General features: G+C 37.9%; 1 protein-coding gene across 1 annotated transcript; it reads left to right on the top strand.

Annotated features, from left to right (window-relative positions):
* Window positions 1-17: 17 nt before the first annotated feature.
* On the top strand, window positions 18-12750 carry FCF1 (FCF1 rRNA-processing protein). The gene is made up of 8 exons (XM_081935205.1): window positions 18-89; window positions 3934-4001; window positions 4171-4242; window positions 5666-5814; window positions 9023-9095; window positions 10033-10120; window positions 10778-10872; window positions 11579-12750. The coding sequence occupies exons 1-8, from the start codon at window positions 87-89 to the stop codon at window positions 11625-11627; spliced, it is 597 nt and encodes a 198-aa protein (XP_081791331.1). The 5' UTR covers window positions 18-86; the 3' UTR covers window positions 11628-12750.
* The last annotated feature ends 563 nt before the right edge of the window (window positions 12751-13313 follow it).

Raw genomic sequence — 13313 nt, 5'->3', positions numbered from 1 at the left:
GCGGGACACGTGTACCGCGCGGCGGAAGTAGCTCCGGAAAAGTTTAGCAGTGTTCCTCGCAGCCGCTGCATGGTGGGAACTGGGAGATGGTGAGTACCGTTTTTCGGTCTTAGAGCTAGAACACGTAGAGCTTCAGTTTTTGCTGGACATAGGCCTCCGTGGGAAAAGAAAGGAACACCATAGCAGTTCTCTTTAATTTCTTTTACCTGATTCCTACAGCTCGCTATTACATCATGGGTCCCTGGTGTGAACTCCTCTCCCAATCTCAGTATTATATTTTATGGAGGCTCATTAGCGTCCAGAAGGAAGGTGAATAAAAGAAAGAAATGGGTGTATATAAAGAAGAGAGGGTTTCTAAAATTCCCATGAACGACGTTCACCGACTCCCATCCTACCAGCCATAGTGGAGAGTGTGGTAGGTTGCACTTTGTGTCATTCTAATCCAGGGATGTCAAACTCGATTTCATTGAGGACCACATCAGCATTGTGTTTGGCCTTGAGAGGCAGGATGGGGGTGACCAGCTATACATCACTCGTGTTAGGGGTGCCTGTGGTGGCCCAAGAGCTCTGCCAGCAAAAATTGGATGTTTCCAGGGTGGCCCTGCGGGTCAGATCTAAGCACCCCGCAGTCAGATCTGGCCCCCGGGCCTTGAGTTTGACATCCCTGTTCTAATCAGTTAGCTTCCAAAGTATGAAGATAAAGGTCGGATATAGGGTCTTATGGCAATTCACCATGGCCAACTCGCTGCAGCAATCTCGCCACAGGACAACTCATTGCAGGACAAGAGTTACACTAATACCAAAGAATTGGTGGAATGGAATCATTAAAGGATGCAAAAGGAGGGACAGAATGAAATGTGAATGGCAAAAATTAAAATATTTTTATTTATTTTAAATAATTAAATAGAATTGGTAAATTGTTCTGCGGTGAGTTGGCTCTGGCAAGTTGTCCCATTCCCTGGGATATACGTACTGGCTACATCATGCAAAGATCAATTAACACAATGCCCTTATTTTTAATAGAGTAGTAGGCGCACAATTAAGAATGGTAGTTTAGTCTTCATTTTTTTTATCATACTCAAAATAATCATGCAAAAGCTTCAGTTGACCAAAATCATGATGAGTGGCAGAGGTCAATATTTATTGCCTCTTCTGATGAGAAACATGGAAAATTATTGTTTGTAATGGAAGACAAATATATGGTAAAGTACATAAATTAATGAAAAGAAGAAAATAGATATTACACTGGGTGACTAGGAGAAAGACGGATGGACTGTTCTTGTGAATTTCATTAAACTTCCAGGAAAGAGAAAGACTTTTTTGTTCTTCAGAAGATTACTGAGAAATGTATGAATGTGAAAAGTTTCTACCATGTTTGGTAATTTAGAAAAAAAGTGACAAATGGTATGACAAATTGGTTTGAATTGAATTGTGCATGCTACCAGAAACATAAAAGGTTGCATACACTGGAAATAAATAACAAGGAATGTGTGTGAGATGCAAGAAGAGGTACTGTCAAGAATGAACAATTGAATGAAAATACAGTTGGGGTGGCTTGGTCATATAGAGAGAATAACTGGTATGTAAGAAATAAGAGTGAATGAATTGAGGGGAAGGGAAAGACATAAGGATGGAAATGTTAGCTATTTACCCTTTCTTTTTACCTGTTACCTTTAATTTCTTTGGTTTCCTATTTCTTCCTTTCTATAATGAGTGTTAAATAGGATTATTTATTTATTCACCATAACTGCTGTTCTTGCCTCACTGATGCTTCTGATCTGGGCAATTTCTTAATGCCCCAGAGTGAATTGGGGGGCATGTGCATAGTATAATATTATCAGTTTAAACTATAAACAGAACAGAATACTATTTCTTTTATTTATATTTATGTAAATTAAAAGATTCAACAGCAACAATAAGAACTAATATAAGCTAAAATAGAACAGAGGAAATGAAAAGAAATAACATAAAAAACTAAAAGTTCAGCAAGAAAAAAAGAATAGCAATAGTATTTAGGCAGTTTACAATGTAAGCATTGTTTGCATATTGCCCCAACAATCTGTGTCCTCATTTTACCAACCTCGGAAGGATGGAAGGCTGAGTCAACTCTGAGCCTCATCAGGATCGAACTCCAGCTTGTGGGCAGTTTGCCTGAAGAATTGCACTTAACCACTGCTATATCACCTCTCAGAAGAAAAATAGATAGAAAAATATAACAGTATTAAGAAGTGGCTTCTAATACCATGACTCTCTTCAAAAATTCATGATGGATTTCTAGTCACTAATAAATGTAGATATTGTCCTTTCTCCAATGAAGGCACATTCTGTCAATTTCTCCATTTGGCCATGGTGGATAATATCCAATCCACATATTAATCTTGCCACAGTATTCATATATTGAAATAATCTTCCTTTGATTTATACTTTAAATGTTTATCCCTCACTACTAAAAGGAAAAGTTATGGTTTCAATTGAATACTAACCTCAAAATTGAGATGCTTGGCAACCGATTTATATTTATGTGATCATCTCTTGTGAATTTTTGACATGCAAAGTCAATGGGGAAGCCAGATTCACCTAACAATTGTGTTGCTAACTTAACAACTGCAGTGATTTCACTTAACAACTGTGGCAAGAAAGGTCGCAAAATGGGGCAAAATCTTGCTAATCTTGTTTAGCAACAGAAATTTTGAGCTCAATTGTGATCATGTCGAGGATTCATATTGCATTTGAATCTCTTTTTTACATGTCCACAAAGCATGATAAAATGTTCTTTCATGTTCTTTCATGTTCACATTTTCAACATGCATTTAAAATCCATTTATACATTTTAAATGATTTCTTTGGTGTCCTATGCCAATGATAATCATTTTACAAAAATTCTTTTTAAGATCATGTAAAAGAAATTTACAGAACATAAATTTCAACTCTTAAGCACCTAATTTCTCACTGATTCCTTTGTATAGTGTAACCAAAATTCTTAGCTTCCTCTATCATATGTTTAATTTATTCTTCCCATTTCAAAATTCAACAAAAGTTTATACAGTTTAGCAATTACATGTTCATCTATACACAATTGTACTTCAAATTTTGTGTACAGATCATTTACACAACTTTGCTCTATACCATAAGAGGTTTTATTCATTTTGAATATTTCTGATAACTGTAAATAAGAAAGACATTGACAACTATGACCTGGTAAACTTGTTAAAATTCTAGTGTCTCACAATAACATCTATCTTTATCTACTGGTATTATTTTTTATCTTAAATGTTTCTTGTGTTCTGAGGAATAAAAGTGTTTTCATGCACAGCTTAGGTTTCTCGATGTGGCTTATCTAATAAAATGATTTTTTAAATACACATTAATTTCAGCTTTATCGCCAAAGCTATCCATGCCATCCAAACCTCAGGTTGCAGTCTTCTAACTCTAAAAAGCTCTTGTTTCTCAGCTATACCCATTCTTTAATCCAAAATAAACCACAAGCTGCAAAATACCATTTCAATCCTCTTTCCTTTGCCATATAGATATATATTTCTGCCATTGTATAAATTGCACATCAGTTGTCAAAACAAGTATCTTGAAACAAAAATTTCATTCTAGGAAAAGCATTCATCTTTACTACAGAAATCCTGCCTAAAAATGCTGCCCATTTCATTGTGTCCTTAATTTCTTATGTCTTAAAATAAAATTAGTTTGAAATAACATTTCATATTTGTCATAATAGCACTCACATTATACTTTCTCAATCTTAAGATCATTTTGAATATTATTTCAAAGGATTTCATTTCTTTATTATGAAATTGAAGAATGGAGTGAGAATCCACAATTAATCCACCAAGTAAAAGCTTGGCTTTTGGAATCAAACTGAGAAATTAAATCTTTATATTGTAAAAGTAGTAAAGACTTTCCATCATTTCTTTCTCTTTCTAGGGGAAACAGAAGAAAGCACGGAAATATGCTGCTATGAAACGCATGATCAGCCTTCGTGATCAGCGCATGTGAGATTTTTGTTATTACTTAATGGTGACAATTGTTGAAGTATTTAATTCAAATTACTTAATTTTTTTATACTAATTGTATGTATGATCCTATTTCTTCCCAAATTTTGCCCCTGAGTAATTTAGTCAATTTTCACAATATGTATTTGTAAATCTTTTGATATTTTAGCAAAGAGAAAGACCGAGCAAAAGCTAAAGAAAAGAAGAAAGAAGATCCCAGTGCCATCAAGGAGACAGAAGTGTGAGTACCAAATTATTCCTACCCTTATTGAATAATCAAAGAGTACGTATATTTTGGAAGATATATTAAAATATATTCCTATCCCACCCCACAGTTCGTTGGTAAACTGAGAGCAGTGAGAATGAAAGCAGCATGAGCACATTTCGAAGCTTGATGTCTAAGTTCAAACCATTTCTCTGCAATTTTGGCAATAATATTTCAAACTCATGGTAAAATAGTTTAAAGAGCTCGTGTTACGCTGCTCAGATCTAACACAATTATTCCTCCACTTGAAGGATTATACTGCAAGATTAGTTAATCTAATTCCCATTCCAATGCATGAACCATTCATACAACTCCCTATAGATCAAGGTATGTAGTAATTTAGCTGATAGAATGAATTGGGGTACCCTGTAGCTACAAACTACATTATGATTTAATCGTAGTTAAGAACTAAATGAGAGTCACTTTGGTGTAATGATCAGTCATTTTCTCTCAGCCCTCAGAAGGAAGCAATGGCAAACTCCTTCTAAAATAACTGCCAAGAAAATTAGAGGGACCTGCCAAAATAGTCTCTGAGAATTTGACATGGTTGAACAGAAGTAAGAAGAAACCACCACTTCTGAAATATGCTGCCCAAAACAAACCGTGCAATGTATCAACCCTCCCAAAGTATTAGAAATGGCAAATAGATATTGTGAAATAAAGGTGCTTAAAAATAGATAGATTGGAATGGTTTGACCATAATGTACATTGTAAAAAAAAAAAAAACATTATTTCATTATTGAAATGATGAAGATGTGAAGATGCATTGTTCTTGGTTTTGGGGTGAGATCTAGTAGTGAACTAGATGTCTCCAAAGGAGTTGGGATGGCGTTGCGGCAGAGACTGGCCAGAGAGCAAATTCTGGTCTGCAGAGTTCCTCTGAATGCTGCTTCTTCTGAGACCACAGAAATCACGGCTTTTGTGATTGACTTGTAAATCAAGTGGCTGGGAGTCATGGATTTCAGTTGTGCTTATAATCACAATCTGGACTGTGATGAATGTAAGGGTTGCAAAAGCCTCACTTTTTTTTAATAACTACAAGTAGTCCTTGACTTATGACTACATTTGGGGCCAGAATTTCTGTCGCCGAGTGATGTGGTTGTTAGGCGAAATATCACATGAACACATGGCTTAAGGAAATGACATGTTTCAAAAAGTATTCTTATGCATTTAGGAAGAAGACGAGAGACTACATTCTTCAGCATTTTATTACTACATTGAATTCTGATACTGCAATTATAGTACTTGAAAAACTTCCAATTAAAATACTAATTGGAAAAGACAGATAATGTGAACATGCAAAAAATATTTGATCAATATTACTCTTTGATTTACATTAAAATAATAGGGTAGTTGTTTTATATAAAATAGTAATAAAATCAGTGTTTCTCTTTTTCAGCCCCAAATATCCTTCATGTTTATTCTTCCAATATAACACACAACTAGGACCTCCGTATTACATCTTGGTGGATACCAATTTTATTAATTTTTCCATTAAAGCCAAATTGGATCTAGTGCAATCAATGATGGATTGTCTCTATGCCAAATGTAAGTATCCAGAGCTGTATCATTTGTTAAGATTTACATTGGCTTTTACTGGTTGTTTTATTAAATTTGCAAATATTTCCATGTTTCCTAAAACAATTAGACTTGAGTATTATAAAATATCCTGATTAGTCCTAGGCAACCCCTAGGAAGATGCTATTACCGTGTTTCCCCGAAAATACAATCTGTCGTGAAACTAAAGCATTGCCACATTTTTCGCGTGGGCAAAAATATAAGCCCACCCCCGAAAATAACCCCCCTGGACAACCCCCCCCGGCCAGGCAGAGCACCACTCACTGACATAGTGGTATCCTGAAGGCGCCAAGCCACAGGAGCCGGGGGGGGAAGGCCCTTACATTGCTTGGCACCTTCAGGATACCGCTAGGTTGGGGAGTGGCATTCTGCCTGGCTGGAGGGGGGAATTGCCAGGCGGCTGCTCCCTTGCCTCAACATGTCCGGGCCCAGCTCTCCCTGCAGCAGCCTCCGCTGGCGCCGCAGGGCTCCGAGCATAACGTCTTCTCCGGTTCCAAACTCCCAAACTTGGCTGCCGAGTCTTCCAGCAGCGGCCGCTCTAAGAGTGCGCTCTATGGTTGTAGGCTGGCTGCTGGAACTCTCTGTAAGAGAGTCTTCCGAACAGAGAGCCTTCCAGCAGCCAGCCCACAACCATAGAGGGCACTCCTAGAGCTGCCGCTGCTAGAAGACTTGGCAGCCGAGTTTGGGAGTTTGGAACCAGAGAAGATGTTATGCTCGGAGCCCTGTGGTGCCGGCCCTGGCTGTTGCAGGGAGAGATGTTGAGGTTAGGAGGCATGCCTGCTGGGGGTGGAACAGGCGCTCGCGCAACCCCCTTCTCCAGCCGGGCAGAGCTCCTTGCACTGATCTAGGGTGTATCCCGAATGTGCCAAGCCGCAGGAGCTGGGGAGCGGGTAGAGCGCCATGTGGCTTGGTGCCTTAGGGATACCCCCTAGGTCAGTGAATGGTGCCCTGCCCGGCTGGAGAGGGGGTTTGCCGGGCAGTTGCTCGTGAGTTTGGTCACTTCATGGCTGCTTTGCCCCTGAGGCTGTGCCCGGCTCTTCGGGAGCCAGTTCACAAGGGAGCAGCCGCCCAGAAACCCCAAAACAATAAGCCCTCCCCTATAATAAGCCCAAGGCCACATTTTGTAAGTAAAAAGAAAATAAGACCCTGTCATATTTTCAGGGAAACACGGTAGATAACTTAAAATAAAGAATATGCACTGGCTGGTAAGCAGAACTGTTTTGTTATTCATTTAGTTCTGATTCTTCATGAGAAGTTGGATATTATTTTCCCAGGACTATTCAGTATGTGTGTAATTGCTTCTTTCAGTTCTTGCAAACTCAAGCTTCTGTCATCACTGATCCTATCGAGCCATCTCATATTTTCTACCCTTTTGCCAATTGCCTTTGATTTCTCCAAGTGTAGGAACTTCTTTGGTCTCTCTTGCCTTAAATTATATACTCCAAATATTTAGGTTTTAGATTCTTTATTGATGCTGTCAGTGAACAGACTGGTTTTAGATTATATGTTTAATTGTTCATCTTGTAGTGCATATTCTCAATAATTTTCTACATGTCCAAAACTCTTTTCTTCATTTAGCCTTTCTGACGTCCGGCTTTCATAGTCATATATTGCAACTGGGAAAACTGTGTTGTCAAATTGTCTATATCTCTCAGACCAGCAACTATTGTTTAATTTAATGGCTGTGTCTCTGGAATGTTTGGAGTCTAGGGAGATAAAATTCTGTTTCTAGTTCTTCAGTTCTTTCTTAATGTTTCTCTACTTGCAGTGGGTTGGCTCTTGAAGTATTTTTTTTTAATAATGAGCAGCAAATCAACTTCTTGCATTCATCTTCAAGAGATTCCTTAGGAGCTCATTGTTTCCAATCATCAGAGCAGTATTATTAGCATCTCTGAGACTATTGATATTTGTCCCAGAAATTTATATTATTTGTGTTTTCTATATTAAATCATACCAGTGACGTGCGGTGAGGTTTATGACTGGTGAGGCTGGTGACGTCATCAAACTGCGTGGTTGCTCCGATCGCACGGGCGCAACCCGACCGGAGAAGTTTCTCTTCTCAGAAATGTCAGAAAGGGACAGGTAGGCTGCCACAGCTCCACTGAGAAGACATTTCTGAGAAGAGAAACTTCTCCTTTCTCCTCCTCCCCCCTCCCTTCTAGCACTGATGATGTTACCTAGGCATTTCGAGCCCAGATCCCTGCAAGGGGAATGGGATCACGTGTGCAGGAGGCTCCTCAGCACACAGCCTCAGATCAGCGGGAGCCGCGTCCCCTTCCCCTGCACACGTCCCATTCCCCTCCTTCCTGAGTCATCATGAAGGGGACCGTGGCTGCGCTGATCTGAGGCTGGCGTTGAGGAGCCTCCTGCACACGTGGTCCCATTCCCCTTGCAAGGATCCCAGGCTCGCCCGATGCAAAAAATGCCTAGGTAACATCATCAGTGCTAGAAGGGAGTGGCGGGGGGAGGAGAAAGGAGAAGTTTCTCTTCTCAGAAATGTCAGAAAGGGAAAGGCAGGCTGCCACAGCTCCACTGAGAAGACATTTCTGAGAAGAGAAACTTTTCCTTTCTCCTCCTTCCCCCACCCCAACCCCACCCACCCCTTCTAGCACTGATGATGTTACCTAGGCATTTTTTGCATCGGGCGAGCCCGGGATCCTTGCAAGGGGAATGGGACCACGTGTGCAGGAGGCTCCTCAGCGCACAGCCTCAGATCAGCGTAGCCGCGGTCCCATTTAAAAAGTTTCTTTTAAAAGTTAAATATAAATACAAATGTGATTGTAAGGCTTTTTTATGCCTTTTTGTCTCTAAACTATTTGAATGTTTATATATCATTTAAATATCATGTAATATCACATACAATATATACATATACTGAATTGTATAATTGTGTACAACGGAAGATATCACCAAATTAATTTAACAATTCAAGTACTACTAACAAACAGTTACTAATAAAGTTAATAATAAAAAGTTTTCATTTTTAACCTAATTCTATAACACTTATAAATCCCTCATTCATCTATGTACTTATTCTTTTTTGCTTGTTTTTTATGTTTGGATCTGTGTATGTATCTTTTCTCTTATTATAAAAATGATGCATGTTACATAGGAGTTTAAGTGTATCATGTAAAATTTTGTTTCAGTGCTAGATAGTTACACGTGTGCATTTCTGCAGGCATTCCTTGTATCACAGATTGTGTCATGGCTGAAATTGAGAAACTGGGACAGAAGTATCGTGTAGCTTTAAGGTAAAAGTGTAATAATTTGACTCTCTTCTTTGATATGATTTATCTAAAGTAAAAATATGAAGACTAAGGATTCATAATTTGTTTGGAATATAAATCCTAAACTCCATTATGTTTTAATATTTTTCCATCACTTTGTTTTCCCATGGGTATCAACATCAGAAATTTCTTAAAGAGAATAAGCCAAGGCAGTAGATCTTCCTAAATTCCTGTAGTACAGAGGCTCAGTTCTGCTTTCAGCTACATTTGAAAGAATATTCATGCCTGTGGGGACAAAAAAATTTTCTGGTGCAAAGAGAAAAATTCAAAACATAAAATAAAATATATTTCCATCTATTTTACTTATACAATTAAGATATTTTTATAGATATCACTGAATTCATAGATCATTCATAAAATACCATTGTATTAGATAACAACCATTTATATTGGAAGAAAATAGGACTGTGCTTTTCTTGAAAATAAATGGCAGAGAGGTGTTGTGATATGAATTCTAAAGCACTTTTTCCTAATTACTTTCAAAGCATGCACTGTCCTCATAGAAAAGAACCTTGAATGTCTCCTGAGAAAACAAGGAGCAAACAAGTTTACATCTTCAAATTATATAATACTAAACCAGAAATTGGCATGTCTCCCCCACTTAAGGGTTGCACTTTAATAATTTTGTTAAGTCTTCCAGGACACCAGGAGGTATGTCATAAAGTTGTGAGTCTTTTTCTTAGTTTGGTATAGTTGGATTACAGAAAATAGATCAACTAAGCTCTTATTTAACTTGTTCGTGAACCTTAGGCTTTGTCAGGAGAAAAAAAAATCAAATTATGTTCCCCAGAATTCCTATTTTCCTGATGAATGTATAGCAACCCATTTAAAGAAAAAAAGACAAAAATGTGATTTTTTAAAAGTTTGTCTTTAATAATCTTTTCCTGTTATTACCCTGCAGGATAGCAAAAGATCCCCGATTTGAGCGCTTGCCATGTACTCACAAAGGAACGTATGCTGATGACTGTTTGGTACAGAGGGTCACCCAGGTACATTCCATGCATGCGCTGGCCAGCTGACTTCAGCCTTTTTTTGAGGCCATTTTTCACCCTCCCCAGGCTCCAGAGGCTTTATAGGAGCCTGGGGAGGGCAAAAACAGCCTCTCCCCCCCACCCCACCCCCGAGGCTTCAGGAGCTTCCCTGAAGCCTCCGGAGCACAAAAACCCAGCCCTATGGGCAAACCGGAAGTCACTTCGGGCCTGGAGGGGGAACGGTGGAGGCTGTTTTTGCCTTTCCCAGGCTCCTATAAAGCCTCTGGAGCCTGGGGAGGGCAAAATAAGCATGCAAAAAACGGGGGGGGGGGGAGCGCTGGTCGCGCCTTGCATTATGGGTATGGCACGCCCGTGCACAACCCCCCTGCGCTCCCCCCGCTTTTGGCACACGAGCCAAAAAAGTTTCGCCATCACTGTCCTATTAATTTCTCTTGCTGTTCTGTTGATAAAGAACTTCTCAGTTTGTTTTCATTTCAGTGATCCTCAAGAGAAGCTAATATTTAATTGCGCATTGACTTTAGTTAATATTTCACCTACCAGAGAACGCCATCTAAACTATACAGATAGTTTAAATAATTCATCCTAGCTCTTGACAGTTTCTTTAAAAAAATGAAAATACTTGATTTGGTGTTCTTTTGCCTCTTCCTCTTACAGCACAAATGTTATATAGTGGCTACTGTAGACAGAGACCTGAAGCGAAGAATACGAAAGATCCCAGGAGTACCAATAATGTATATATCCAATCACAGGTATGTGAGAAAGCATTACTTGACCAAATAAAATGTATCTTATGATGTTGCTTTGTAGTAATCTGAACATTCAAGAGCACGTGTATATTTATGTATGTATTTGTATGTATGCGTGCACATGCACGCGTGCATTTGTAGACAGCGAATCAATGTAAACCAAACTGCAGCTCAAACATATTTACATGATCTTTATGGCTGAACTGCATACACAGCCCTTTAATGTCAGACACATTCTGCTTAGATAACATAAAACAAGTTATTATGGTAAATAGTAACAAAAGCCACAAAACAATCACATTTGTACATTAACTGATAAAACTATGTAACTAGTACACACATATATACACACACTCTGTATCAATTTCATTTCATGCCCTTATTTTTTCTATGTTACTTGCTTTAAATAAATGTATGTTTATTTATTACGTTTGTGCACTGCCTGATTCACAGTGACTCAGGATAGCTGATGGCACTGAATAAGCAATATTATATAATACTCTTTTATAATGCGTAATTTTTCCTACAAGTATTTAGTAATATGTTGCTTCTTCCACTTGCTTAGCCTGAATGGTGCAGCCCCTTGAACTGCTGTCTTAGTTGCATAATGATAATAGGTGCTTCTAAGATTTTAAACTTGTACTGGCTTAGTACAATGACAGAAATACAGTGGCCTACATAATTTTTCATTTTTTCTTTCTAATTTTAGGTATAACATTGAGCGGATGCCTGATGATTATGGAGCTCCTCGATTTTAAATATGATAGAAAAAGTGCCTGCCATGTTGAATTCCAGAACACTGAGCCAGTTATAATGAATTTATAATCTGGGTTTGTTTGTTAGGGTGCTTGGAATTTGAACTAATTCATTAAACAAATCTCTTCCAGATAAAATGGACATTCTATTCTAGAGGTGTCAAACTCAAACTCACATTATCACGGCGGCATCACGTGACGTATCTGGACTTTTTTCCCCTTTGCTAAATGGTGCATGGGCGTGGCCAGTGCATGACGCATCCGCCCATGGACCAGGAGTTTGACAGCCCTGTTCTACTCCATGTTCTGGGATCTAGTATAAACATTTATATTGCTTGTAAATATGCTTCTGAAAATTTCTTCCTTATTATTAAAAACTTTTCTCATGATGCAGCCATCTTACAAATGTTCAATATTCATATATGAACTGTTGAAGTCAGTGTTTCTACAGCATCTATGCAGAAATTCAGCCACATGCTTACAATTGTCAAAACACTCAATTTGGGTGCAAAGAAACCCACTATTCCATACATATATAATAATTTAATATAAGTGGAAAATTACAAGCATTGATGCTGGCATTAATTCTAAAAATATGAAGAAACCAATTTGTATACAAAAAAAAAATTCCAAACCTAAAATTGTTTGTTAAGCACAGTTTATAAAGAAAAAAGCTTTTAAAAGTGACCCTTTGAAATATTATAGAAATAGAAAATAATTACAAGATTATCTGTCCTATAACATAATGGTTATATTTTAGAAAATATTAAACAATAGTATAAAGTTGTACAGATAACCTTTTTGTTCATAATAAATAATTCAGTAAAACAAAGGTTTAGATTTTGTTTAAAAATATATTTCTGTGATGACAATAGAAGACAAAAGGGGGTGGGGGGAATGAAATTAAATGTAGTTGCTAAAGAAAGCTGTTTTGTTACAAAATCAGGCCTGCATGCAAAAACAATTGCTCTTCAAAAGGAGGATACATTTGCTGTACAATGTGCAGAGGGAAATTAATTATTATTTTCTCCGAAAATCACTGTCAATATCTTAAAGCTATGGATTTAAAAATGTTTTCCCACATCATACCTTTTTCACAATACAAGATACCTATAATTATTTTTCCCTTCCAGCTCTCTTAGCAAGAGATGGAACATTATATGATGGAAAATAAAGTTAAAGATAGCTGCCAGAAAAGAGTGTCTCTAAATTAAATTATTGTTCTTAAATGATGTCACTAATCGATTGAATTTTGAGGTGTGTGACATTCCAAAAAATTTTCTGGCATTGCCACTTAATCTAGGTGATTTGCACTGTCCTCCAGCAACCATCAATGTTTTGAGATACTGTACAATTGGAGGAAGAAGTTGCAAAATACCAAAATAGTTTTTGATGGTTACTGAAATTCTCTATGTTGGCCACCCCAACTTGGTCAGTTAGAAAAGAAAAACTCTCAAATCTATTGTTAACGAAAATACACTTTAGTAAAGCCAAGTGGTTACAACAGAAGCAATGTCAGATCTGAGATTTTTGCATCCAAAACATATGGTTATTTTTTCCCTTGTTTCCACCCACCCCCCTGGTTATCTTTCAGTGTCCAATTAAATTCTAACAAATTGTTTAGGTAACAGTCCCTGGCTTTGCAGGCTGGATGGTTCTGCATTCCATAGTGTCATCTTGGAATGGCTG

Source organism: Natrix helvetica (genome assembly GCF_964273705.1).
Source record: "Natrix helvetica genome assembly, chromosome: 1".
Lineage (NCBI taxonomy): Eukaryota > Metazoa > Chordata > Lepidosauria > Squamata > Natricidae > Natrix > Natrix helvetica.
Note: the sequence above shows the minus strand (reverse complement) of the source record. Positions and strands in the feature narration are given on the sequence as shown.